Raw genomic sequence first — 27,142 nt, forward strand, 5'->3', positions numbered from 1 at the left:
TTTTTTGTGAAATTAAGAGAGTTTCACCTATTTGGGCCTCAAACAGTTATTTCAAGTAAATCATCTGAGAAGTTTAGAGGGAGAATCTTTCTTTGGTTGAACTGCCTACAACTCAGAGATCTGAAATGCGACAAAGGATCCCCCAACCAGACACTGCTTTTAAGGATTCATAAGCAATAAATGTTGGGAAACCACTGGTTTAATTTTTAAAAGTGTGTTGTATTTTATGATCTTATAAAGTGTATTTTTACATTAAAAAAAAAAAAAAATCTGAAAAGAAACTACTGACTAAAGCTGATAAATAACTGTAGAGGAGTAAAAAGTGCAATAATGTAGTGGCGTAGAAGTAAGATGTAACATAAAATGGCTTTATGTTGGTGAAGTACTATACCTCAAAACTGTACATCACTTGGGTAAATGTACTTAGTTGCTTTCCATTATATTTCTGTCATTTTTACAGCAACGCTCATACAGTGCACCTCTCTTACAGCATAATTACTGAACAGATGTTTATTCCAAGGCACTGTAGCAGCGGTGTTTACATTTTTACCATTTCGCTTGAATGTGCTTCTGAACTGACACCAAGTCTCCTCGGTCCTGTATAACTGAGGCCGTGCATGTGACTGTCACATGATAGCTCGTGACGCCAGTGTTGTAGTCTGTCAGCTGTTCGCACAGGACGGTAGCAGGGTGAGCGACCCATCCGAGTTTCTACTCCCTTACTCCTTATTAAGTTAGGTGTAATTTTGCACACATATCCTCTGCCGAATTCTGTCTTTCTAAAAATGTCATTGCCCGTGTAGCGGTTGTCATTTAGACGCGGTGTCAGAATCGATGAGGAGCTACCTTAGCACAGCTAGCTCAGTTTAGCATCCTGGGCTTATTTTGCTAGCTTTTGCCAGCAAGCGTTAAGCTAACGGTGGTATCCGCGTCAACGACAACGTTATAATTTAACAGTTCCATACGTATGCGTTATATTTGGCTACGACTTTGATACAGATTAATTTCATAGGTCATGCACTGCGTTGTTGTATCTCAGTTATCTGGAAGACCCGTCATTACTTGGCGTGACATTGAGCTAAGCCATAAGATAGTTAGCTGGCATGACCTGCGGCGGTTAGCGGTTTCAGCTTCGTCGGTTGGACTAACCAACGTCAGAATTAAACTTGAAAGATGAAAAAATGTATGGTTAATATTTCTGCCAAGGGTCGTAATACTTGGTAATAGTGGTAAATCGTGTATCGCTCAAAAATCGATACATGATACCTTTCTTCCTGGTAGCTCTGTTACATGCTAGTCAACTGTTGTACCATGTTTAACTGATTTATTAGAAACAAATCACAGCGTCAGGCGTTGCATTGTTACCTGGCTGTAATTTGTTGCAGTGCACTATTTGCAAGTTCTAGCTTGTAGTAAACACATTCAGAAAACGGGCCACGAGCTGTAACATTGCCTGTAATGTTGAGACACTGTGGCGATGTTAATCGCGGTGTTCCCATCCAGGTGGTGTTGGATTTTTACCCTGACATATACTGTAGTGGACATATCCCAGCATGGATATCCGCGGGGCTGTGGACGCTGCAGTCCCCACCAACATCATTGCTGCAAAGGCAGCGGAGGTGCGGGCTAATCTGGTCAACTGGCAGTCCTACCTGCAGTAAGTACCAATTACAACGGTGCATCATGTTGCTATACACTCACTGGGCGCCTTCTTATGTACACCTGTGCAGTCTAATGCAATTTAATACAACAGCTGTTCCATGAATTCGACTTTTACAAGGCTTATAAATTTTCTGTTTTTGTTGCCACTGTCAGAAAGGTAACCATTTTTCTCAATGTTTATTATTGAGGTTGTAGTGGGTGGTGGTGTTGTACTGGACTGCATTATACTGAAAGGCAGCTCTAATATTTTGTCTGCCCCATTTACACACATTATTCTTCTGCTTCAGGCAGTTTACTTTCAATGATATTGAGATGTTTTCAGTGCTCTACTTAGCTTAAGTTAGAAAAGTCTTCACTCTCCAGGCTGCACATTTAGCATATTTTGTGTGGTAGTGCATTATTTCTTTGAGTCAAACTTTTTTTTAGACAAGTTAAGCTCAATATATCAGTCTTTCTGAATAAATCATTGTTATATTACAGACATGGTGCAGTTTACTAATCTAAAAGCAGCTCTGCTGTAGTTTGTGTATTGTGATTCACTGTCTTGAGTGATACTTCCTCTTTAAGCCCATGTGTTTTAATACAGCAGATCTGACTAATGACTCATATTATCACTCCTAAAAAAATCACCTGATTACTCGATTCCTTCTTTCATTTAGTATGGATGTACTATAACCATGCTTTTACTGTAACTGCAGATCTTCACGGACCCTCCATGGCGTCTATGGTCTTGATTTGAACATGTGGTATTTCCAGGTTAATTGTCATTATTGTGCAAGCTTCCCTTGCAATTAGAAGCAGCATGCTAGTGACAAGGCAAAGCCCAACCCCTCAGTGTAAGGGTCAATAGCATACATGTATGTCCTATGTCTTGCTCAAATAGTAAAGGAAATGAGTGATAATGCACACATCATATTAGGTAAGGTAGGGGGGAATGACAATGTCTGATTGAATTTTCTTCTAGGAGTCAGATGATCTCAGCAGAGGACTGCGAGTTCATAAAGAAGTTTGAAGTGGCCAACTCTGAGGAGAAACAGGTCATTCTGACCAATGAAGGACATCAGGTATTCCTTTACATTATCTGTGCATTTCTGTGTGTTTAGCTAATGATCTTATTCAGTACATGTTATGGCAGTTCTCCTTTTAGATTTCATTACAAACAGACAACCAGCTACATAACAAAATGGGACCTTTTTTAGACTAATAACAGCAGTTTAAAAAAAGCTTCTTTGTTTGTAATCATCTTTTTTGCTGGTGCCTCACAGCACAGAAGCAATGGAACAGAGAAGAAAATTAGTTTCACTTGTGATAACTATTACAATTCTGCCTCAAAGTAGTAGAAAAAAAACAAAACTGCTGTGTTTTGGTTTTTGAAAAGCTTTTATACTGGACCTCGTGGTACATATTTCTTCTTTTACCTAGCTCGGCTGTGGATGGTCTGAGAGCAGCCCTGTGTGTGTGTGTGTGTGTGTGTGTGTGTGTGTGTGTGTGTGGGTGTGTGTGTGTGTGTGTGTGTGTGTGTGTGTGTGTGTGTCCTGAAATTTGAAAAACCATGGTCTGCAGCCATGCCTACTGTGTGCAGCTACTTGTTGATTCCTCTTCCTCCTCTTTCCAAAACACACAAGCAACTAGATAGCAAAATTGTAAAAACCAGAAGAAAAAAAAAAAGGAAGTGGAAAACCACACACATGCTGTACAATGGGGACATACAGCCGCTGTAAAACTTCTCCTGCTTTCTTCTTCAACAGCAGCCTTATGTACTTGCTATAGATTAGTCTACGGTGCACAGCACAGTGACGGAGGACAGTGGCAACTCCCACACGAAAAGGAGCACAGCTTGTGCAAGTCTGTATATATTAATCAGTGCGGACAGCGCGTACACACTCACAGAGACTGAATGGGTCACCGCACAGACCACGCTGAGAGCTTAAAATCATTGGTCACTTTCAAATTGATTCTTGTAAACTTTACTTCAGACGCACCGTCTTGAATTTCGCTCACCTGAGTTAGTGTGTGGACTATTTTTAGAGGTGCCAGGCAGAATAAAAGCAAAGTATTTTTGTTCAATTTGTCAAGAGATACATGGGTTTTGTGTCTTTCTGAGTTTCTGTATATCTATTTTGTTTTTGCTCAGTGTGCAAAGACGTTTCTGAACCTGATGGCCCACATCTCCAAGGAGCAGACGGTCCAGTACATCCTGACTCTGATTGATGACACACTGCAGGTACACAGACAGACCCACTGACTTTGGACAAATGGGACATGCATGTACATAGAGACGATTTGAGAGGACCTTAAAACCAGGGTCAGAAAACCTGAAGGATTACATCATTTTAATCCCACCAAACAAGAGTGTTGATCTAGGCTTTGTGTGCCCTCAAACATCCCGTCCAATGTCATGAGTTTTTTGAGGTTACAGGAAAAAATAGATGGTTGACAGGGCAGGACGTTGAAATTTGGTGGTGCTTTTGACGATATGCCAACCTTGGAAAGTGTTGATTTTCTACTTAAATTACAATAAAATAAACAAATAGTGATACGCCTGGTCCTTTTTAATGCATTTGGAACAAATTGTGAAAACTTAAGACTAAGTTACTCACGAGAAATTGTTTGCTGTAGTTCAACATAAACTCAAAGGAGTAATCTGTAGCCCAGAGTTAGACTTCCCTTCCTCTAAAACAAATGGGATATTTCTATGACTACAGTTTGTGAGTTTTACTCTGTTATACAAATATAATGGGAACTCTGCATCAGTATAAAGTGCTTCACTCTGAAGCTACCTCCACCTTTCAAAAGCTGCACTGAGGATTAATTTGGGTTTTGGAAGAAGCTACACCAAGTTAAAACCTCAGGGGTTAGTTCAGTGCCCTGGAGGGGGGTGTAAAGACTTTTCTAGCACTTAGAGCAACAACTATGTCAGCACTTCCACACTATTGATACCATGTGGCTGTTTTATTGACATTGGCTGGTAGATGATATATTGAGAGATTGCACCCGTAATCACAAAATCAGATTTTGGTATTAGCATTACACGAGTAATTTTTTTAATGAAAAGTGTAATTGTTTGCTTGTAAAGATGGATTATGTTCCATGCAGTCGATTACTTCATTATCCAAGCGTGCAATCCAAGAGCTCATCAAAGGTTTTATTTCAACTGTCACTCAGGAAAACCATCAGAGGGTGAACATCTTCTTTGACTACGCCAAAAAGACGAAGAACACTGCCTGGTCCTACTTCCTTCCCATGCTGAATCGTCAGGACCTTTTTACTGTCCACATGGTAAATTTAGAGATGATGTCTGTTGAGTATGGAAAAAAATCAGAATATAGGACATATTGTAATTCACGCCCCCCCTGCACTGTTTGACTAGCTGGTGCATGTAAAACCCAGTGCAATCCCAGAACCCAGACAATCCTTTAGTATTGATGAATTTTATTGACTGTTATCAGGGACATTGTCAGTCTGTAGATAAAACAAGGTAAACATGTGGGTTGTGAACTAGGTGGGGAAACAATTCAGCTCAAACACAACTGTTTAAAACTTCAGCAAAATGGGGTATATTTAGTAGCAGACAGAAACTAATTAAACATAATCAAAGATAGCCACACATTTTTCCAGATAAAAAGGTTGTATTCCATTACATTTTTCACAGCCATGAATTTTTCACAGATGCAACTCGGCCTCTAATCATAGCAAGGCATCAATTATTCCTTACAGAGCAACCTTTCCCCTTTTCCCCCCGAGAACAGGCAATTAATGTAATGTTTTTTTCCAGGCCACCCTTTTCAAAAACAGGATGACCGCTCAACGACAAAATGAGTACTATGATAGGGCAGCCTCAGCTTAATTAAGAATAACAGCCAGATGGCACCCAGCTGGTGGGAATAATGTCACCCAGAGTCTGTGACACAGCACTTAAACTCAATCCAACTGTCATGCTGACTCTTGCTTTAAATTACAGCCTCAATACTTTGACAGATACCCTCCTGGCAAGGAGGAAATTGAAGAGCTAAATTTGTTCCTGTCTCATCACAGGACACATTTGCACCTAAGCTGAAATTGTTAAATTGCAAAACGATGGCTTTGCTGTAAATTTCAACTGTTGGTAGACCGTTAATGCATAGCAATATGAATTTGAACTGTCTTCTATATTAGGCGGCAAGGATCATTGCTAAGCTGGCTGCCTGGGGCCGTGATCTGATGGAGGGAAGTGATCTGAACTACTACTTCAACTGGATCAAAAGCCAGCTCAGCTCACAGGTACATCAGTCAGAATTTTGCTGCAAAAAAAAATCTGGTGATGTGTAAAAGGACTCTCTCAATAGGTGGTCGCAGTGTATGTCATTAACTACACGTGGAGTTCAGTATTTTGTAATTTGACAGTGCCTTTTCTACAGCTAATTGTGTGTTCTGTGTTTTATGTGACTAACAACAGACTGCTACAGTACAGTGTAATTAGTAGTAGTAGTAGTATGATAAGAGGGGAAACAAACTTGGAACTCTTAAACAGAAGTTACAAAAAGGTGATAAGCATCACCACAATCAGCCTGCGGTTTATGAAAGGTCCGACTGATTGGGATTCATCGTCTTGGCAGCAGAAATGTGCGAATAAAATTTTGTGTCTTTTGTTTATACAGTATACGATGTAATTGATTTTCGAAATATTAACTTTTCTGTTTCCCCTTTTTAAATTTATCATGTCCTGGGTTATTCTTTTCTTAGATACTGGGACATCAGCTTCTAGAGACATTGGCTACGTCTTTCTCATGGAGTTGAATTTATTCCCTTTTTTCAAAGAATCTAATTATCTAAACAGTCAAATTTCTATCTCTATTACTTTTCACTAAATTGAATTCTATTGTTTGGGCTCACATTGTAAACCTTTTCTGAATTAATATAATGTATTTATTCATATGGAGTTGAGCAGGCTTGTCAGACCTGGAGATGGTGTGCACCAAAGAGAGGGCTGATAAACCAGCTGAATACTGATTCCTATTTTCTTTGTGCTTCTGCATTGTACACCAGTATTTTTTTTAAATATCCAGAGGTTCTCTTCAAATCAGATATAGCCATCTCTTCCAAAAGCACAATTGTCAGTCTCTCTTCATTTTAAACTTTCTGTGTCTTTGCAAAAGATATTCTTAACCTAAAACTGCTTCTTAAATTGTGCTTGATATTCATTTCTCTCCTCAACAGCAAACCAACGAATCAGTGAGCATCCGTTGTCACACATACTGTGTAGTCCAGTGACACTTTAACTCACCTCCAAGCGATGGACTGTGAACCATTTTGCACCTGTTTCTTTTGTTTATCTCTCATTAGAACCTACATGGTACAGGTCCAGAAACAGGCTCAGGAGCAGGAACTATTTCCCCCAGTGAAGTGAGTATGAGTGAAGTGCATCTTCGGTCACTCTGGCGCTTCCAGAAAGAAAAAAAGAAAAAGGCAGGGTTTGTGTCAGCTGTCACTGGACTTTCACATCTTCTCTTTCCCCTCTTTTTCTCTCCCATCCTGCTCTTTCACTCAAGTTTCTCATTAATACTTCCAGAATATTTCCAGACCTGAGTCTTTTAAAGCAATTTTAGAGGAATTCTCCATTTAGACAGCATGGTGTTTGCTGCCACTGTTTGGTTTTAACTGTACAAAATTGCATGCTGTGAGCCACTTTTCCTTAATGCTGAGAGCGCATGACAAACACAGCTTTTACCTGACATTAGGATAACAAGGGAAATTGGAATAGCATTTGCAAAGCAGCGCATTATCCTACCATATTATATTCCATACTTTGTCAAGCATAGCGTGATTATTCTGAGAAATGTGCTCAGAAATATATTGACATGAGCGCTATCTAATAACTGAACATCATCTTTTTCTCTGCATTTTCAACCAGGTAACCTCTACTCCACTCTTCTGTCTTCACTGTTGCCTGTTCTTCTTGCGGGACCTCTTTGCTTTTGTTCAATCTCTTCTAATTAACAGATTAATGCGATCGATTTTCTCCTCTCAGCTTCCTCCACTCTAATCTCAATTTACATTATTCTTGCTCAGGTGTGGTGGGATACTTTTCCCTGCTATTGGTCTGTATTGTACTACTGAGTCTGTGATCTAGCATGTGTTTATGTATACATACGATAGACTGCATGTGCAATGCCTCAGGTTTGATAGGTGTTGGTAAAGTTGTCTCTGCTTGTCAACTACTCAGTGTTTCAGAACTGCATTAATTGTACTTGACCTTCTAACAATTTATTTGTTTTCCTGATTACACAGCTAAGGCTCATGCTTCTGTTTGAGTAAATGTTTACCTCTGTCCTTTGCAGAGCTCTCAGTATGTCCAGTGTGTGGCTGGGTGCCTTCAGCTGATGCTGAGGGTCAATGAGTATAGGTTTGCCTGGGTGGAGGCTGATGGAGTCAACTGGTGAGTAATGAATCCTTATGAACAGGGTTACTTTACCTTTGTAGCATGCAAATATTTATATTTAACTCAACAATCAAATCAAGCATGCAAGCTGTTCGAACAAGTCAACGATTCAATATGACTGACTGTATTTTCTTTGAATTATTCAGGTTCTTGTCCTGGTATTTAATGCTCCTGGTATTTACCATATACTTAAATGTAAACATGATAATTTATTGATAAGAATGTACAGTATACTGTAAATATACAGGGCAGCTGTATAAATTGTCTGTTCAAAGTAAAGCTCAGTGGCAGAAAAGAAATTCAGATCTTGTGCTCAAGTAAAAGTAGAAATACAACGATGTTAACGTACTGCATTAAAAGTAAAAGTCCTCCATTTGAAGTTTTACACATGTAAAAGAACAGAGGTATTAGTAGCAAAAGCAAAAGTCAAAACTAAAAGTATTTGATATGCAGCTAAATGGCTGCTGTCAGTGTTATTGTATTATTATATTTTAGATAATATTTTATCATTACTAATGCATAAACACGCAAGAAGCATGTTATTGTTGTATGTAGTCAAAGTCAAGCTAATTATGAATACTTAATAAAATGTTGGGTAGTTTAATCATTAAAAATTGATCATATTTTATAAGTTGATCATTTGTTTTGGATGTTACATTTTAATTTTCAAAGTAACACAATTATAGCTGTCAAATGTGTAGTACAAAGTGTAAAAAGTATAATGTTTGCCTATGAAAAGTAGTGGGGTAGAGGTATTAAGAGGCAGAATATGGAAACGCTCAAGTAAAGTACTAAGTACAGTACAAGAATACATCAACTGGTAAAACTGTACTATCCTTGATGGGCAGCTGTGCTTACAGACAGCAGTCAGTGAATAGTAAAATACAGAGAAGTAAAGCTGTGAGTCAGAATGACAATAAATTAGAAAAAAGTACGTAGGTACAGAAGTAGAAGCCAACATCACTATTACCATTCTCACTTGTCAGAAAGCAGAGAGGAAAAGAAGCCCGATGCTAGAGACCACCCTGTTGAATCCATAGCTAGTAAAGGACCAAATTAGATTCTGTTTAAAAAAGCCAATAGCTGATGGAATAAGCAACACCATTTACCTGTTAGTGCCACCTCTGTCTGAAATCTCCATCCTGATGGAAGCAAATTAAATTCACTATTTAAAGGGTGCTGGTAGTCCACTAAAATAATCTGAGCTCTCGGCGTGGCTCTGACTTGACTCATACTGGATACCTTATGTGTGATGCTTGTAAACTCGACAACATAAAATAATTTATAAACTGCAATAGTCTTTAAAAGCCACAGTAAATTTTCGAATGGTTGTTCTTTTTCACATCCTCGATGTAGCTAGAAATATTCAGCTTCTAGTAGGAAAATCTTCAGTAAACACCACATTAAAATCCACCTAAGGACACAGAGTGTCTAAAAAATACCCCTTTGGATGTGAAGTGTACACTTATTTTGTTTTGCCATTTAGATGGTCAAAAACCCTTCTTAGAACCTAATTGACAGGTTCGTAGATATACTCACTTGTATATTCTAGCACCACATTTCTAAAGGGGGAGGGTAGATGGAGCAGTGAGAGTCATGGAGGGAAAAAAGAAAGGTGCAACAAACTAATGGAGGGCTTTCTGATTTTGACTTTCAAAATGGCTTGTGGTTCAAATGATTAATCATTCCCACCATCTTTTACCCGGTCCCTTTTTTTCTTTAATATAGCATTGTAAAAACTAGCCTTACTACAGCATTTGGATCAGATAATTATTGCACATTTATGAGATCATTATTTCTGCACTTACCAGATATTTCTGCAAGTGCATGACACACTGTCTAGCTGTAGTCATTAGTACTGAATGCTGAGCAACTCTTCCATTATCTAAAGACTGTCTGAACATTTCATTTTCAGCCATCATTGGAGATAATGAATTAGCAGCATGTAGGCACACAGCTGTGAAAGCTCCCTTATTAGCAAACTAGTGTTAGATGTAGATGTGGGTCTTTTCCAAGCACTCTGCATTTTTTTTTTTAATCATTATTCTTTTTCTGTTTCAGCATCACAGCGGTGCTGAGCAACAAGTGTGGCTTCCAGCTCCAGTACCAGATGATCTTCTGTGTTTGGCTCCTGGCCTTCAGTCCTCAGCTCTGTGAGCAGTTGAGACGCTACAACGTAGTGCCAGCCCTGTCCGACATCCTCCAGGAGTCTGTGAAGGAGAAGGTCACTCGAATCATTCTGGCTGCCTTCAGGGTATGTGGAGAATTTCTCACTCCTTCTGTGTGTCGCTTAAATGCCACTTTAAACTAAAAATGTTTTGACCACACTGGCTGAATTGCTTTTCCCTATTGTGGTGCTTTGTTTAAACCAGTGGTTCCCAAGGGTTCCCGTAAGATTTAGCTCCTTTTTTATTTATTACTGTATATTTGAAGTAACAATTTACCACATAAAAACAAGGAAACATTTACATATAACCTACATTTCATATTCTTCTTTCCAAAGTATCAAATGGAAGAAATAAGTATTTAATACTATTAAAAACACCATATTAACCCTGGCAAATGTGCAGTTATGCAGAGGCTAAGACCAAAGTCACACAACTCGCTTTCTGGCACATAAATTTTCCAGGTACACAGTGGCCAGAAAAAACGCCTGTCAGGGCAACTGATGGAAAAATCTGTCACTGTAAATAAGGGAACATGAAGGACTGCCATGGAAACGTATTACTACGATGGCTTACTGTGGTTTGATCAAATTTGGAAACCAGGGGTCAAAAAGTCCTTTGTGTTCAGCGAAACTAAATATTTTTAGACTTGCTTGCAAAAGTTTGCAGTTCATAATGTCATACCTGCACTTTTGTACTGATATAGGACAGTCAGTGCGCATTTTTCAAAATCTTACACAGCACTTTGAACACTTGCATTTAATTAGGCTCTATACTTTATCACAACAGAAGCAAACTGAAATTACAACTCTTCAACAACAGTACATTATATTTAATGTAGTCCTAAATGGTGCGTTCTGGACTTGCTCTGCTGTTTCGTGTTTATGCCAGGTAATGAATATCCTATACTATGCCCTGACAAAATTAAATTAAAGGCAGAGGCCCCATTAGTCTGCCCATGCTGAGGTCCTTTTTAAGTAGAGGAAGTTAGTGAGCCTGACAGGGCACCGACACAGGTCTGGAACATCAGGGAAAACACAATCAAAATCAATGTGATAACTTCCAGGTCTTCGGGAGGCTGAGTATTTTGTTAAGGAAAGGAGTAGAGAAAATATTGTTTGGTCCCGAATCATGTTACATTTTACATCTGAAAGTTAACATATGGTATACTGATATTTTTGCTAACAGTAATAATCCTCTACAACCCAATGCATATGTCTAGCTGACAGCCTGCACTACCTGGCCATCCTCAGCACACTTCATATCGAATACCAAACAAATTCTTCATGTCAGGTCAACCAATTATAGCCTAGAAGAAATACGGCTTTTTAAATTAGAAGCTTCAGTGATATTCTGGTTTTGTCCAAACCAGCAACACCAGACCACCTCAGTGACCCTGCTCAGAGCACAATGGGTGAAGTAAATGGCGCTGATTACATGATTGAAACGTGAGCTTATATACCAGTGGAGGAAAGATGGATGATTTTTTTTTTTTAAGGAAGTTATTTATGGTTTCTTCTACTTCTCTGTCAGCCAGTTTCTGTCAGCATTTTAGTATTTCATTGTAAGCTAAGCAAATAGGCATCCCTGCTCCTAATTGACCACCTTTCTCGTGTCTTTTGTTTGCTGAAAGAAATTACTTTGGGACCAAGTTTTAGAGAATATGTTGTACCGTATTATGTTTGCCCTCAATGGACTGCATTCTGCTTTGAATTTTCCCCCTAAGGCTCATTCATCACACCTTTCGTGCCAGCAGAGCTGTCACATCAAGCGTTTGTGAATGCACCCATAAAAAGAAGGGCTCTGTTTTTAATTGGTCAGAATAGTTTTGTTTGTAGTTCAGTTCGACTGCTAGATCACAGCTAATTAAAAGCAGTTTTGGGCCGCGAAGGGAGACCCTTCAGTGGGGTTTTCCCAAGAGTCGTTCAGCTTACCTTACAATGTGTGCATGTGAGACTTTGAGTAAGGAGAGCTACAAAAACATTGCCAATCACCGAAAAGTAGATAATTGTTTTGCTGATATGAAAGGGCTCTCGATGTTGTTTTCCTCCTTTTGAAGAAGTTGGGATTATCACATGTATTAGGAATTCTCTTTTTAGAAAAATCCCTTACAAAAAATATTAAAAATTTTTCTGCATGTTGCTATTTTTCCCAAATGTCCTAATTATGCGAATGATTCTGCTCACCACATGGGACCAGCAAAGTGACTTCAATTATCTGGACCATCTGGAAGTCCTTGAACACATCCTCAAAAGTAGTACTGCTGTGTTTTTGATGTTTTTGCCCCAACCTAACTCTGGTACTAAAAGTTGTTTCATAATTTTTGAAAAACATATTCAGTTAGGCTTCAGAAAACATGAAATTTCTTTTAGCCATATGCCTTCACAGGCAAGCAGGTTCTAAACATTTGCTTTGACTTGGCCTATTTGCTCTATTTGAGATGGATGTTGTGAACAAATCACAGGTTCTTGTTAGCAACAAATTATCAGATATATATAGTTAGCTGTAGCTATGCCCTGAATGGAGGCTTAAAGGGTTCAATCGGAGTATGGAGTTGGTTTCCTCTATCTCAGTCCCACTGCTGAAGTCACTTTTCTTTCGTGTCACTCTAAAGTTTCTCTCCGTTATGGTCTGAGACTGAGTTTCTGGAACTTTGTCCAGAGATATTGCTTCAAAAAGAGCTTTTACAGTACTTGAACACTGTGTTCTTGTTAAGCACAGCTCTGTATTCATCCACTTCACAGCTCACTGACGACACCTGAAACTGAATCCTGGTTTAAGAGGTGTATGCTGAAATGCAGTATCTACTTCAGAGGAAAGTCATAACTTCAATAATGTTAATAAATGTTAGGAGTGGCTGATATGAATAAAACCCTCTGTCCCAGTGTATTTGATTTCATATGTTGATATAGAAAATTCTTGAAAATCAATGGGGAAACATTTAGAATAAAATAACCAGACAGCAGGTTCAATGTACTTAATCACATTGATTCAAATGTCATATAAAAATTCAATAATTCCATAGAGGAGCTCATTGTTTTGCAACAGTGCCTTCAATGACCTAAAACTCGCAGGAATATTACAGCACCCACAGTATAAATAGTATACCCATGTTTCTGACAGTTGACAAACTTTTATTGTCTCACGGTGTGCAGTAAATCATTATTTTGCTCATCCCTGTTTATGATCTATATATGATAACATAATTTAATGTGAAACTTTAAAAACTAAAGGACAAAAATGATCTTTTATAAAGATAATGGGTGTTTCCCACAGAATTAGATTCTGGGAGGACAGCAACTGAACAATATATCCAGCTCTGTCTCTGTGTTTGTCCTCCTCCTCCTCCTACATCTCTCTCTTCATTAGCTACAGCTATCCCCTCCTGACCCGCTCTGGCTTCTAGGTACTCTGTTTTGCTAGTACTTTGAGTCTTTTTGAAAATAGTTTTCAATATTCATCTGGATTGAAGGGTCCAAACATTCAGCGTCAGTTTGAAGTAGTAAGAAAATAGAAAATAAATGTGTGGCAATATCGGTGTTGATATTGTGACGGTCGCTGCAAGTAAATCAATGTATGGGAAACAGTTGTTATTATGTTAGAGACCTTTTATGTTATTAAGAGAAAAGTAAAAATATTTTCAGTTTATTATGAAACTGTGTCGGGACAACTTAGAATGTGGTGGGCGCCACAATCTAGGTAATTAATGGAAAACACTGCAAACCTTAAATGTTTCAATGAATCCTTTATTTATTCTTAGACTGCAACTGTCAATTGATAACATTACTGATTATACTAATAAATAAATTTAGTCAACAAAATATCAGAAAAATAGTGAAAAATTCTCACCGCAATTTCACAGGGGTCAAGGTAAATTTTTCAGATTGTTTGATTGTCAAGCCAACAGTACAAACCCAAAGATATTTAACTTCCAGTCATATAAATACAAGAAAAGGAACAAATCCTCACTTCAAACAAGATGTAACAAGTGAATGTTCGGCTCTTTGGCTTAACAGATGTCTTGGACAAATTGAATTGTCAATAATGTTAATTAATTTTTCTGTCGCTCAACTAGTCAATTGATTGACTAATTGTTTCAGCGCTACATAATTTATTTACTCATTCACCGATTTGCTCGGGAAGTAAATGTCTCATTTTCTCAAAGGAAATGCTCACACATGGGTGAAGTCATAAATACCACACATCTGTTCTTCGCACTGTTGCTCTTTGACAGAATCTTCTGGAGAAGTCTGCAGAGCGGGAGACTCGTCAGGAGTACGCTCTGGCCATGATTCAGTGCAAGGTGCTGAAGCAGCTCGAGAACCTTGAGCAGCAGAAGTACGATGATGAGGACATCACCGAGGACATTAAGTTCCTGCTGGAGAGGCTGGGAGAGAGTGTGCAGGATCTCAGGTACCCTGTGGACACTTCATGAATAACATGTAATCACTTTTCATAAGTCGTTCAGCTGCAGGGAACAGACTGTGAAAGAATAAAAATAAATCCTTGAGCAAGTATTTCAAAGAATTAATGACGTTATAGTTGTGTACATGTTCACATTTATATGAAGCCAGTCTATTTTCTAAAGACACATTTCTGTAAATTTTAAATGCTGTGTTTTCGCTGTACCTGAAATATTGAATGTTCCATTCGACCATATGCCCCCTCGAATCACTACTCTTCACAGTAATTGAGAGAAGAGAGAAAGAAGCCAGGGACAAATAACAGTGGAAATCCTTGGACTGTCCTCATGACTTGTTCGAAAAACCTTTTTTTAATTTTCTATTTTTTTGCTTGTTTGTTTTTTTTTTTTTTTTTTTAAATCTACAGCTCATTTGATGAGTACAGCTCTGAACTCAAGTCCGGCCGCCTGGAATGGAGTCCTGTTCACAAGTCTGAGAAGTTCTGGCGTGAGAACGCTGTCCGTCTGAACGAGAAGAACTACGAGCTCCTCAAGTAAGACGAAGCACATACTGTAGTGAGGCATTTTAATTTCTCCATGGCCCTCGAAAACCTTTCTTGCTTTGACCCTTAAGTAGAACAAAATAATGCAGATCAAAGTACAGCTTTTTTAGGTACAGAAGGACACAAAATATACCTTATTGTAGACTAAGATATTGCCATTGGAGATAAGAATTTAATAAATAAACATGATTTGAAATTATTGTATGAATTCTGAAATTTTAATGTGCCAATTGAAACTGAAATACATTAGGTTCAATTGACTTGAGTTCAATGTTTTTGTTTTTTTCTCTACGTTGCATATGAAAATAAGGCTTTGGAAGGTTTTACATTTTCCAAAATTGAGAAAAGTTACACATTTTCAAACTGCTTTTGGGTTAAATGAAACTGGATGAATGTTGAAATAATGAACTTCAAATAAAGAGATAGAAATTTTAGCCAGTCTGGCAGTGTGGCTCTAGGGATGACACTGTTGATCAGTCGGACTCACCGAAATATCTCAACAACTCATTGACGAGCAGGAGTATGTGGGGTTTTGATAAGTTTTAAAGGGGTTATTTTTTTTTTTTTTAATTGTTTTATCAACAAGCCAGGTAACAAATTTCCTTTTTTTTTTTTTTTTAATCAAAACCCCACATATTGTTGCTCCTCTACACACCACTGCTTGACGTTTCCTCTTGGGCACATATTTTAAGATTTCAACCCTTTTTATTCTTCAAGAGCATCGTGGTTGATTTTGTTCAGTTTATCCAAAGACTTGTCCTTTGAGTAAACCACAATCTTGTTGGACTATCTCAACAACTGCTGGCTGGATTGCTGTGAAGTTTGGCACAGACATTCATATTCCAGTCAGTAGGATGAATCTCAATGACTTTGGTGATCCCCTGACTTTTCCTCAAGTGCCACTGTGAGGTTGACATTTGTGTTTTTAAGTGGAAAAACAACAAGATGGATTGCCAAGAAATGTGGTTACGGACATTATTGTCACCCTCAGGATTAATTGAAACACGTCTGTGTTATTACGCCATCACTGTGTCAAAACTAATTTTTACATTTAGCTCAAAGCACTCTTTAGTCTTGTTTCTGAAATTGAAAATTTAGGGAAAATGTAAGTTTTCCAAATTTAAAAATACATAAGATTTATATAATTTTTTTTAAACCGCTGCCTTAATTATTTGAACCTGAAACCTAATGTTGAAAAGATGAGAAGAAATACACACACTGCTACCACAAGAAATACAAATTTCCTTCTTAAATTTAGATTTAAAAATCAGTATTAAACTGGTCCCACACAGATTCAAAAGACTTAACTCATATTCGGTTCCCTGGTAACACCTATCTTAGGTCGTAGTTTTAACAGCTACTGAAAAGGCACCCACTCCCCACCATCATGTTTGATGATTGTACCAGCTGGCAACATTGTTTTTCATTCTTGTTTTGTGCGTGTCCAACCTAAGGGCTCAGATCGCAAGCAATAAAACATCAGTTTGTGTCTGTTCTTTGGTATTCCAGTCACACACTCTGTTGAGCCTATTGACATTCAGTGAAAGAACCTGATCTACACATCTCATTGTCTCATCACTTCCCTGTCCTCTCTGTAATCAGCCCAGGCATCATCTCATCTTAAATTGATTACTCTCCGTTTTTGTCAGTCTCCTTCCCCAAATCTCACCCACGATTTGCCCCACTGATGTGTCACTTTTTCAGAGGATACCTCGTGTCTCATGGCCTCAGATTTCCATTTTAGAGTTTGGGTTTTACCTCAGTTTTAAAGTAACGTTAACCATGGTTTGCTGAGAGATCAGTGCACATCTACATCCGACACTTCTTCCGAGAAGAATATTCTCGGATAATCTATTTCTTTTATGAGGCTACAAAGTCTTTGACTAGGACCATTTGAGAAATATTTGATTTTCAGAGAGAATAAGATGTGATGGAATCTGTGCCTTTTGATACAGACAGATCTCTCCATTTGAATGCTTCTCCTTTTGACTGCCCTTCCTCAACAGGATCTTGACGAGGCTGTTGGAGGTGTCTGATGATCCTCAAGTCATAGCAGTGGCAGCTCACGACATTGGAGAGTATGTGCGACATTACCCACGTGGCAAACGGTGAGGCATTTTTCAGTTAAAACCAAATCATATCAAAGCTTAAAGCTACTGTGACTTTCTTGATCTGCTACCACAAAAACCCGCTTCCACCCACGGGTGTGGCCTGAGAACACTTAACGGGAATCTATATCAAACGCAAGACGGCAGCGGCATGCAAGTACTACTTAAGCGTCCGGTACATTCAGTCCTCACTGACTTCGACCTCCGTCACTGTACTCAGAGGCAGCTGTCCTGTCAGCAGCAGCTTCTGAGGAGCTGAAAGGACAGCAGGAGGACAAATTGTCTTCACCACATTGAGTGACATCAGAAACTTTGTAGCAAAAGTAGTTTTCAAATAAGCTCCATGAGGAATGTACAATAAGGAAACGCCATCGTTTTCATTTATTGATTCTTGGATTTTTTATTTATTTTTTTTTTAAATTCCACTGTAGCTGGTGGGGGAAATATGCCCACATTGAAACTGGAAAGCTCAGAGCCTAACTGGGGACCTTGATCTGTCACTCTAGATAGAGTTAATTAGTGTGGTTTGTTCTTTATATAAATGGGTTGAAAGCAACAAATACAGACGTCACCAAATTTCACCAGGATTAGGTAATTTTTCCAGAAATAAAAACAACCATCAGAATCATTGGAAAGATGTTAAAATCACATTAAAATTCAGCACATAGTGGCTTTGCAATTGTTTGTTCCAGTTAGTAAGGAGTTGGTTCACAAAATTAAAATGCTTACCACACACTATACCTCAGCTCTGGCTTTACTTAACATAAATTCAAGTACTGGGAGAATGAGCAGCACCTCTTGTATGTGCTTCTACAGGTTGAGTTGCCCCTAACATTTTGGGTATACTTTTATTATCGTTTCTTAAGTGGGTCTGGAGTTGAGGTTTGGTGTGTGGCTAGCTGTTTTTGTTTTGGATACTTTTATGGTGTCTGTATTTGCAGCAACCTTAAAAAAAATAAAATAGCATTAAAAAATATTTTATATCAGAAAAGTTAAACTATGAGACACATGATCTAACTCTGGCCTTTTGATCTGAACCTCAATAAATGACACTTAACAGAGATAATTGACCCATGTTCCTCCTAGACTCTGGCACACTTCTAACAGAGAAAATGCAAAACTTCCACTTTAAAGTAGAGAGTGCCCTGTATCTGTAGTTGGCCACGTTTGTTAGAATCTGAGCACTTGTCACGTCTTGAGACTTCAGATCAATAGTGGTTTTTCTTGGCGCTCATATCCGTCTTAATCACCTGTAGTCAGAATATCAGAGTTGATAGTCAAAATTTCCAGCCTTATATTGGTAATTAAACCCCAGTAGGATCAATTTAACCACAGTATGTAACAGTGCTAATGCATGTACTTTAACCTACTTTCCTTTTCTCCGTTCAGACCATTTACTGTATTACCATATGCATCGCGCAAGTCTGTTGTCCCTTTTCAAAGCATTATTCTACTAGGCCAGTGACCCTTAGTAAAATACATAGAAAATTTCAGTCGGGCTGGATTAGATACATGATGCTGACCACCGAATGACCTAAAAGATGAAAATAGTCCACTTTTTCTGTGTGGATAAAGGCTTTCACCCATTCTCCAATTTCAGGGTGATTGAGCAGCTGGGTGGAAAACAGCTGGTGATGAATCATATGCACCACGAAGACCAGCTAGTGCGTTACAACGCCCTGTTGGCTGTGCAGAAGCTGATGGTCCACAACTGGTATGAGCACATTTACAGCCTCATTGATGTGATTAATTTTAAACTGGCATATAACCAACTGACCGGATGAATACCTAACCACATTCACCACAGGCATGTGGACTTAACCTGCCAGGAAAGAGGGCTGCTGTTGCTAGCACTGCTCAAGTAGCCACACTAGGCAAACCAATATGACATGCAGTGTTTCCCGTTAATTACCTAGACTATGGCGGCCCGCCAGTCTACTTTGCACCACCGCAGTTTCATAATAAACCGTGTACACATTTTGGCAAAATGTGAATTAAAAATGCTTTCATTTGCAAAAAGACAGAATTGTTTTCAGATTTAGAGAGACATTGGCATCAACTTGCTTGTCTCCTTCTTGTCTCAGCTAATGATAGCTCTTGACCGACACACTGTCAGCCCATAAGTACAGCAACAAGAAATGTCAGTGAAAGGATGATGCAGATGTCTGTGGTAATTTAGAAGTTGTGTCTCACGTATATATTTGTCCATCACAGTACTCAGACGAGTTTATTTTTCAACTGTAAAATCAGTATAAACTGTATCTAGGTCACATTTCTTTGATAACAAAAAATTAAGGGATCCTTACCCAAAATCTTGGTTAATTTTATTTGTTTATGTATCAAACTATACTTTATATATATCAGCAGAGGTGATGTTAATTTTTTTTATCAGTATACCTTAAAAATCCTCTATACAAACCCTTCACCAGCACCATTACAAACTACATGCTTTATTTTACTGAAGCAAATACTTCATCCTCCTCTTCGTCACTCCTCAGAGTTTTTCTTGATCCAAACACTCAACTCACCATCATGTTTGTGTGTTTTTTCTTCTAAACTGGATTGCTTGGAAACACTAAAAATCAACAAGGAACGAGGGAAAATGTGTTTGTTTTGCTGCCGCTATCTAAAACACACTCAGCTCCCTGAGCAACTGTGGATGGAGGTATTGTGTTTAATACCAGAGTGTAGTGCTGTTTTCCTATCTAAGTGATCGTAATGTTCCATGTAAACTGTACGCTCACTGAAGTGTGAGCAGAATTTTATTTATTCACTTTAGCACAACGGGTGTTCAGTCTTGTTTCTGCATTTGAGAAGAAAGAAAAACATATTATCAGACCTAGAATAGAGAGCAAGATGTGTTCTTTCCGCTCAACTTGAATACTGTAACTTCCAATGTAAGATAGATCTTAATTTTATCCATAACAACATCTTACAGGCTCAAAAATGAGATAAGCAGATTTGGGGTTAATTACTTGTTTTGGAAGTTTTGAGAACTTTGCTCAGAGAAGCCCAGAGATAATTTTGAGATTCAGATTTAATAGATTCAGATTCAGTGTGTGTGGCCATACACTGAATCCCAGAAGATGGATCTCAAGTTGTTTTATCGTCTGCGGTGAATAAAAATAAGAGAACAGGAGTAAAATGTTATAGAAACATGGCGATAAATTAAAAAGAGAGGAAAATGGATTGAAGAAAAATTAAGTATACATGAAACATGAAACAAAAAAAAAAACAAGGGCGGCAAACATGTCTTAGTACAAAAAAGCAAAAGCAGCGACAAAACTTGCACATGAATTATAGCCAGATTTGAAAACTGATATAAAAGTCAGCACACGTCTTTATACTAAAGACAAAGGTGATTTGATTTGATATTAAACTAGATATTTCATCACTCACAACATGTGATTAAGCTACGTAAAAGCAGCAGCGTGTCACTTAAAAGCCCGGCACAAAATGATTCCAATGAGTCTTCATCCAGGCCATGAGGACATGCAGTGCTTGAGCCGTGTGGACGCAGCGGCACAACGATTAATTTGTTTTTGTGTTGACAGAATATAAAAGGGTTGGAAAAGTTGTTCCTCTCAGTTTTCTCTGTTATGTGTTGGCTGCTTTCCACTAGTTTGCTTACTTCGACGGGACCTGTTATGTTTGGGGGAGGGGGGGTGTCTCAAGGTTGTTTTGTCACATTTGACTATGTGCTGCCCACACTCGTTACCTTTTTTTAAAACAGAAATGTGTGAATGCTACTGCAGAACGAGAAAATGCTGGTTGGTGCATTTGTTTTTAAAAAGGTGAGGTCTCCATTCAGCCACAGCACACATTGATTGATACTTTCAGCAGCACACCACACCCACTGTCACCTTGAGTGGATTTTTTTTGTCATTGTTTCCATGAAAAGATCTTCTTGTCCTACATACAGAAGGACCCTGCTGTCATGACAACAGCACAGATGAATGTGTGAACTGAGAAACTTCTGTTATTTTATTCTTGTGCCCTTTTGGCTGCTTTGTAAATCGTTTTCTTTTTTCTAACGTTCTTCGGGATCTTGGACAAGTTGTGAATGAATGTAATTTTTACCATCCAGCTCCATACTGAGGGTTTGTTATTTAAGCCCATCAGTTATTAAGTGAGTCTGTCCTTGTGCTGTACTGGCCTCAGTGTCTTGTCTGAATCACAGTTGTTTCTACAGAAGTCTATAGTTAATGTGTTATGATATATTATTAGATTCCATTTCATACACCAGCCCGGATTTTAGGGCTAGAAAAATACCCCAGTGTGTCTTCAAGATCACTGTGTATTTGTCTTAAAGAGCCAGAGGGAGGGAGTGAAAAATTGCAACAGTGGGAAATTGACCTTGGTAAGAATTTCAAGGGACCAAATGCTCCTAGATTCGTATTCCTCTCTCCAGTCCTCGTTTTAATTGTCACTTAATAGAATGTACTGTTGATTTCCAGTGATTGAATGTTGTTTACTTACCAGATAACTTATTTCTATTCTTACATTAGGGTTGACAGTTTCTCAAATTTGTGCAAAATGTCTCCGTCTTGTAACATTTTATAAACCAAGAATGGTAACAAAAAATGCACTATTCAAGTCATTTTTGAGGCAGTTATATCATAAATCAGTCTAATCTAATCTCTACACGTTTCCAAAGATGTTTGGTTTTTTTCCCCTCCTTTTCACATTCTCAATTAGTCTCTTTGTGAAAGTCTTTTTTACATAGAGCATGTTACAATTATTTTGTGAAACATTTGCCAGTGCAATTCTTGCATCTTACACTAGAGTTGCACCCGGTAGATACGTACCTAGGAAAATGAAATCGTGTGAAGGAAAAAGCTGAATATCCACACGCTGTCAGTTCTGCGTTTATAGAAATAGCAAGTCTTTACATTAAAGCCTCAGCTGTAAGAACCAATCACAAAAGGTGAACCAAATTGCAAACACCTGAGACAACTACCACGTCAATGATTGGTTTAAAAAAAAAAAAAAGCATCAGCAGGGTACAAATGAAAATGGAAAGAAGACATTGTTGATTTTTCTCCTATACACAATTAGATGTGGAATGCAAAATAAGTAAGTCATTAATAAGAGTTTTAATAATTAAAAAAAAGTTTTAAAAAGGGGGTAGGGTCCTTATATCATATCCAAACTTGGATTATCTTCATAACCTTGTAGAAAAACAAATCATTATTGAAATTCACAGATCAGTGCGCGAACTTACGCTTTACCGTGACTCAAATCTAAGACCCCCCCATATTTTCAGCAGTTTCAAACCTCAAAAGAACAAGCTGTTTGTGAATATATGCAGGGCCTGCATTTGAGAAGAGTGACTTTGATAATAATCGTGCCTGTTATGGCAGGTAAATGTGTCATTGTTCGGTGGAGTGAGTAGCCCAGACGTGCCATCGGAAGGCGCTTTAGTCTGCTATGTTGACCCATCAAATCCACAGAGGCCGAGACTTTGACAAACAAACTACCGTTTGATTTTTTTTTTTTTTAAAGTAAACAATTAAAGTACCTGCTGTCACAGACCGGAGGCTACCTGCGCATATCGCCAGCACCTGTGTGCCTCATTGGATGTGTCAGAATGAAATAATAAAATCATGTGTTGTTATTTTACTGTTAATTTGGGTGTGAAGGGCCAGTGTCTGAGTGCAGGTTTTGTAGGCTTTATCAGAGACCACCAGCTGCTGCCAGATGTAACGTTACGTTGTTGTTTAGCAGGTGCAATGGGCCGTGTCACTTGTTCTGTTTCGCTTTGGACACAATTGTCTGCCACATGAATGTAATATAATGTAATGTGATTGCAGGGGAATACACAAGAAAACTGACCTTGAATGCTGCATTTCAGCGGATTGAAATTGCACCCTGTATGTGTTTTATTGCATCCAGTGATATATAGGTAAAAATCTCACCTGTTAGATGTGTTTTCCTGTGCAACAACAAGGCAAAAATGGGATGTTTTTGTAAATTTGGTTCTATCATTTTATTTGTCATGCCTTTATCTTACGATCAGCTCTCATTGGCTGCTGCCATCCTCCCATAGAGTATAACCTGATCATTGTCTATCGCACCTCAGTCAGATCTAAGATGACTCACGTCATTTGAAAGCCATAAACTTTGCTTTGATTAGTTATTTTTAAAATGTTTACTTTTTTCCTTGTTTAGCCTCTGATTTAAGTGTCATTATTACCGTGCTGTGTTTCACCTCCAGGACTCATTTTGGAGTGTAGGTATTAATTTATACAGCAGCCGCAGATACGTGCATCAGAAAGCACCTGGTCTGCAGAACACTGACTCTGGCTCATCTTTCCAATTATTGCCAACTGTTTTAATTAACCCACTGGCTGTACTCCAAATCCACATACATGTATAGCTGCTTTTTGCAGACCAGCTAAAGGCTTCAGGGAAGCGTGGAGGTTTCTGATGGTGGAGGATTTTTTTTTTTTTTTTTCCCCCTCTTAAAAGCTGGAATTTTCCACATCACTATGAATAAGCACTTGACAGAAACCGGACACAGTGATGTAAAGATGAAAGGCTTGAAAACTGTAGTTTGATAGATCAGAACTGATCCGGAGCAGGTGTGAGGAATTTTATTAACTGTATGCTAAGCAGTGAAATTCCCAGGTGTATGTACAGACTTTTGACTCTCGAAAGACATGATTTCCATTCTGCTTACCTGCTTTGTTGATTCGTTAGGAAAACACTTGACTGTTCACCAAGCTGGGGCTAGCACTTAACTAAGAAAAAAAAAAATTAAAGTGCAGGCGTGGAGATGAGCAGTTTTTGGTATTTTAAGGGGGAGAGACCGGAGACGAAAATGGAAACATGCAGAAAAACACTTTGTTTCTATGAATCAGGAAGGTCTGCTTGCTGCTTTCAGTGACTCCTGCATATTGGTCCGTATTAACTCGCTATAGTCGTATGATGTTTGTCAGCAGTCAGTGTTCTGAGTGTTCATTTTTTAACGAGAACATAAATTCTACCATCAGAAGTATTTGCCAGCCATTTCCATATTTAGTTTTCTGGGAGGCCTTTGACAATTCTAGCAGAACAAATGTGAGTGCTATGATAGAATATTGAAAATGTAACTGTCAAGAAAGAAACCTGAAGGAGAAGTGTGACCTTTCAAAATGATGGCATTATATTTCAACTTTAAAAATAACATCATGTCTGGGTGAGAATAGGTGGGAGAATTATTCTGAAAATGAGAAGCTCACTTAAAACTTTAAGCTGATATTAAAGGATATTAAAGGTCCTGATTCCACCCAACCAACAAGTGGAAGAGAATCGAAATACATTTAATTAAAGGAATAGTTAAACTTTTTTTTAATAACGCTTTTTCTGCTTCTTGCTAAGAAGCGAGAAGATTGATGCCACTCTCATGTCTGTCTGTTCAGTGTGAAGCTGGATGGTTACCTTAGTTTACCATGAAGACTGGAAACAGGGAAAGAGCTAGAGAAAAAACTGAAAAAATACCAAACATTCTCGGGTTCTAGCTTCTCAAATGAGAGGATTTTCTGCTTTTCATCGTTATATATCATAGTAAACTGAATCTCTTTGGACTTGGGGGCTGTTATTTGGACAAAATAAGGAATTTGAAGATGTCGGCCTTTGGGAAATTGTGACCTGCATTTTTAACTATTTTCTAAAGTTTTATAGACCTAACGATTAAATGTTTTATCGTGGAAATAATCTTCAGATTCACTGGTGAAGAAATGAATCATTATTTGCAGCCACAGTCAGACACAAACCCTCCACCCAAAAAACACGTTGGAACTGAAAAGTCTAATCTCTTGTTTTTTTTGTCACAGGGAGTACCTGGGAAGACAACTCCAGTCCAGTGATCAGCAGCAAGCTCCAGCCGTAGCGGCTCGAAGCTGAACAGTTCCTGCGCATGTGTGTTTGGGTGTTACTGTGTGGATGAGTGTGTACATCGGTCTTTGCCGTTTTAATAATCAGCTGTTCATTTTGTGTAATGACGTGTAAACCACAGGGTGTGGATTCCATCTACTCCCCAAATGATCCTCGATGTTACTTGATTTGACTGTCGTGTTTCATGTCGTGCCCTCTCAGCTAAGTGGCGTATGGTGATTGAAGTCGCACTTTATGTCTGTGATAATGTACAAAACTGCAAGTTATTTAAGTCTTACCTCTACAACATTGTATGTGTCCCAATAAAGATGCTTATCTATGGTGCTCCTGTGGCATGTCTGCATTTCCTGTGCAGGATTCAGTCTTTGCTGAGGTTACAGTTGCTGAATAACAAAGAGATTTACTGAGATCGACTTGATAAGATTAGTGAGTTTTCTTATCAAACCATATTCGATTGGCTCCCAGGCAGTGGCAGCAGCTCTTGTCAAGACAGGCTGGGAAACACGATTTCTGTTGTCAGATGTTTTTGTCGTCATGTATACTCTCATCTGCCTTCAGGCTGAAGATGAATGTAACCTTCACAGACATGGATGTAAACTGCAACTTGACTGGTTGGTGGAGGCATACAACCGTAAGCATCAATTCTAGTTTCCTTTTTTTCTTTATTGTATTATTATTATTATATTGCTATTATATATTAACATCTGTACAACCAAGATACAGCCTCTTTCCAAACAGAAATTCACCCAAACATGGAGGCAAGAGGAGTCAAGTGGCTTTCTAAAAAATAAAGCAAAAAAAGAAACAACACAGTTTTGAGAGAAAAGACAAAAGTTAAACTCCTACATGAAAATCAATGTGCTTCTAACTCGTCCTTTCACTTACACATTTACGAAAGAAATATACACTCAGTGGTCACTTCATCAGTTATACCTGTGCAGTCTAATGCAATTCAATTCAACTGCTTTGACATAAATTCTGCCTTTTCAAAGTTGTTTTTGTTTTGTTTTTTTTGACATTGTCGGAAATGTGCAAATTTAATTCCATGTTTATTACTGAGGTTGTAGTAAAAGGTGGTGGTGTACTAAACTGAATAACATTCAGAGGTGTTTCTAATTTTTAACTTTCCTGTTTTACATACATGACAGGCCAGAATATTAGAAATACTTCTGAATATAATGCAGCTCAGTACAATACCAACAACACTAACTATGAACATGATGCTAAAATCAGGTAACAACTTCCATTCCTCCTGAAATATAAAATTTTAAAAAGTCTAGGAACCATCTTCTTCCGCAGTCAACACATGTACATGGGTTATGTCATGTCAATAAGACGCTGGATGCTTCTTGGCAAGCCTTACAGTTTTCAGTGTTGTCTAATAAACGCACAGAAGCTTCGTGTTGCCCCTTAAAGATGCCTCCCTGAACCAATGTTAAAAAGTTGTATCTTGCATGAAACAATAACTACAGCGTTCTGCTCTCAAGCCATCCCACAGAAAGGCCAAAACCTCCAGTCCTTGAAACGTTATTCACTACTTCTATCTAGAAAATTGAAAACCCATTTGTTGCCGATAAGTGGCTCCTAAAAGAGAACAATTTTGTTACTATCTTGTACAGTAAGTTAGGTTTCAAATGCCGACGCGAGTTTGTGGATCCACTGTGGAGTGTTCCCATCAGAATTTAAAATTGAATCTGATGTGTCTGACCTCTTTTCCTCTGACCTCAACTGTACACACACTTTTCACAGCAACTCCTTCAGTATTTCAGTTCATCCAGCACACACACACTCTGACTGCAACCATCAGTTGTAATGATTACACAGCGACAGAGTCTTCCTACGGGGGGAAGAGGCAGCTGTTTGAATGTATTTTGACTTCGGTAACAGGAGGTGTTGATGAGGGACTGAGTGAGTTTTGAATGTAACTCAGAAGCAGCACCCACGGC

General features: G+C 38.4%; 1 protein-coding gene across 1 annotated transcript; it reads left to right on the top strand.

The window, feature by feature from the left end:
* The first annotated feature begins 581 nt into the window (after nt 1–581).
* Nucleotides 582–25,520, top strand: atp6v1h (ATPase H+ transporting V1 subunit H). Its single transcript, XM_040144390.1, has 14 exons — nt 582–690; nt 1,504–1,657; nt 2,627–2,726; nt 3,797–3,886; nt 4,828–4,941; nt 5,818–5,922; nt 6,985–7,044; nt 7,980–8,077; nt 10,142–10,334; nt 14,480–14,658; nt 15,076–15,201; nt 17,217–17,318; nt 18,919–19,032; nt 25,136–25,520. The coding sequence occupies exons 2-14, from the start codon at nt 1,554–1,556 to the stop codon at nt 25,203–25,205; spliced, it is 1,455 nt and encodes a 484-aa protein (XP_040000324.1). The 5' UTR covers nt 582–690; nt 1,504–1,553; the 3' UTR covers nt 25,206–25,520.
* The last annotated feature ends 1,622 nt before the right edge of the window (nt 25,521–27,142 follow it).

This window comes from Xiphias gladius, chromosome 14, assembly GCF_016859285.1.
Source record: "Xiphias gladius isolate SHS-SW01 ecotype Sanya breed wild chromosome 14, ASM1685928v1, whole genome shotgun sequence".
Classification (NCBI taxonomy): domain Eukaryota; kingdom Metazoa; phylum Chordata; class Actinopteri; order Istiophoriformes; family Xiphiidae; genus Xiphias; species Xiphias gladius.

Excerpts from the sequence above, each read along its gene's own strand:
- atp6v1h (XM_040144390.1), top strand. The coding sequence starts at position 1,554 with ATGGATATCCGCGGGGCTGTGGACGCTGCAGTCCCCACCAACATCATT. Across the intron at positions 5,923-6,984 it reads AAAGCCAGCTCAGCTCACAG|AACCTACATGGTACAGGTCC; the intron begins GTACATCAGTCA and ends ATCTCTCATTAG. Across the intron at positions 14,659-15,075 it reads GAGAGTGTGCAGGATCTCAG|CTCATTTGATGAGTACAGCT; the intron begins GTACCCTGTGGA and ends TTAAATCTACAG.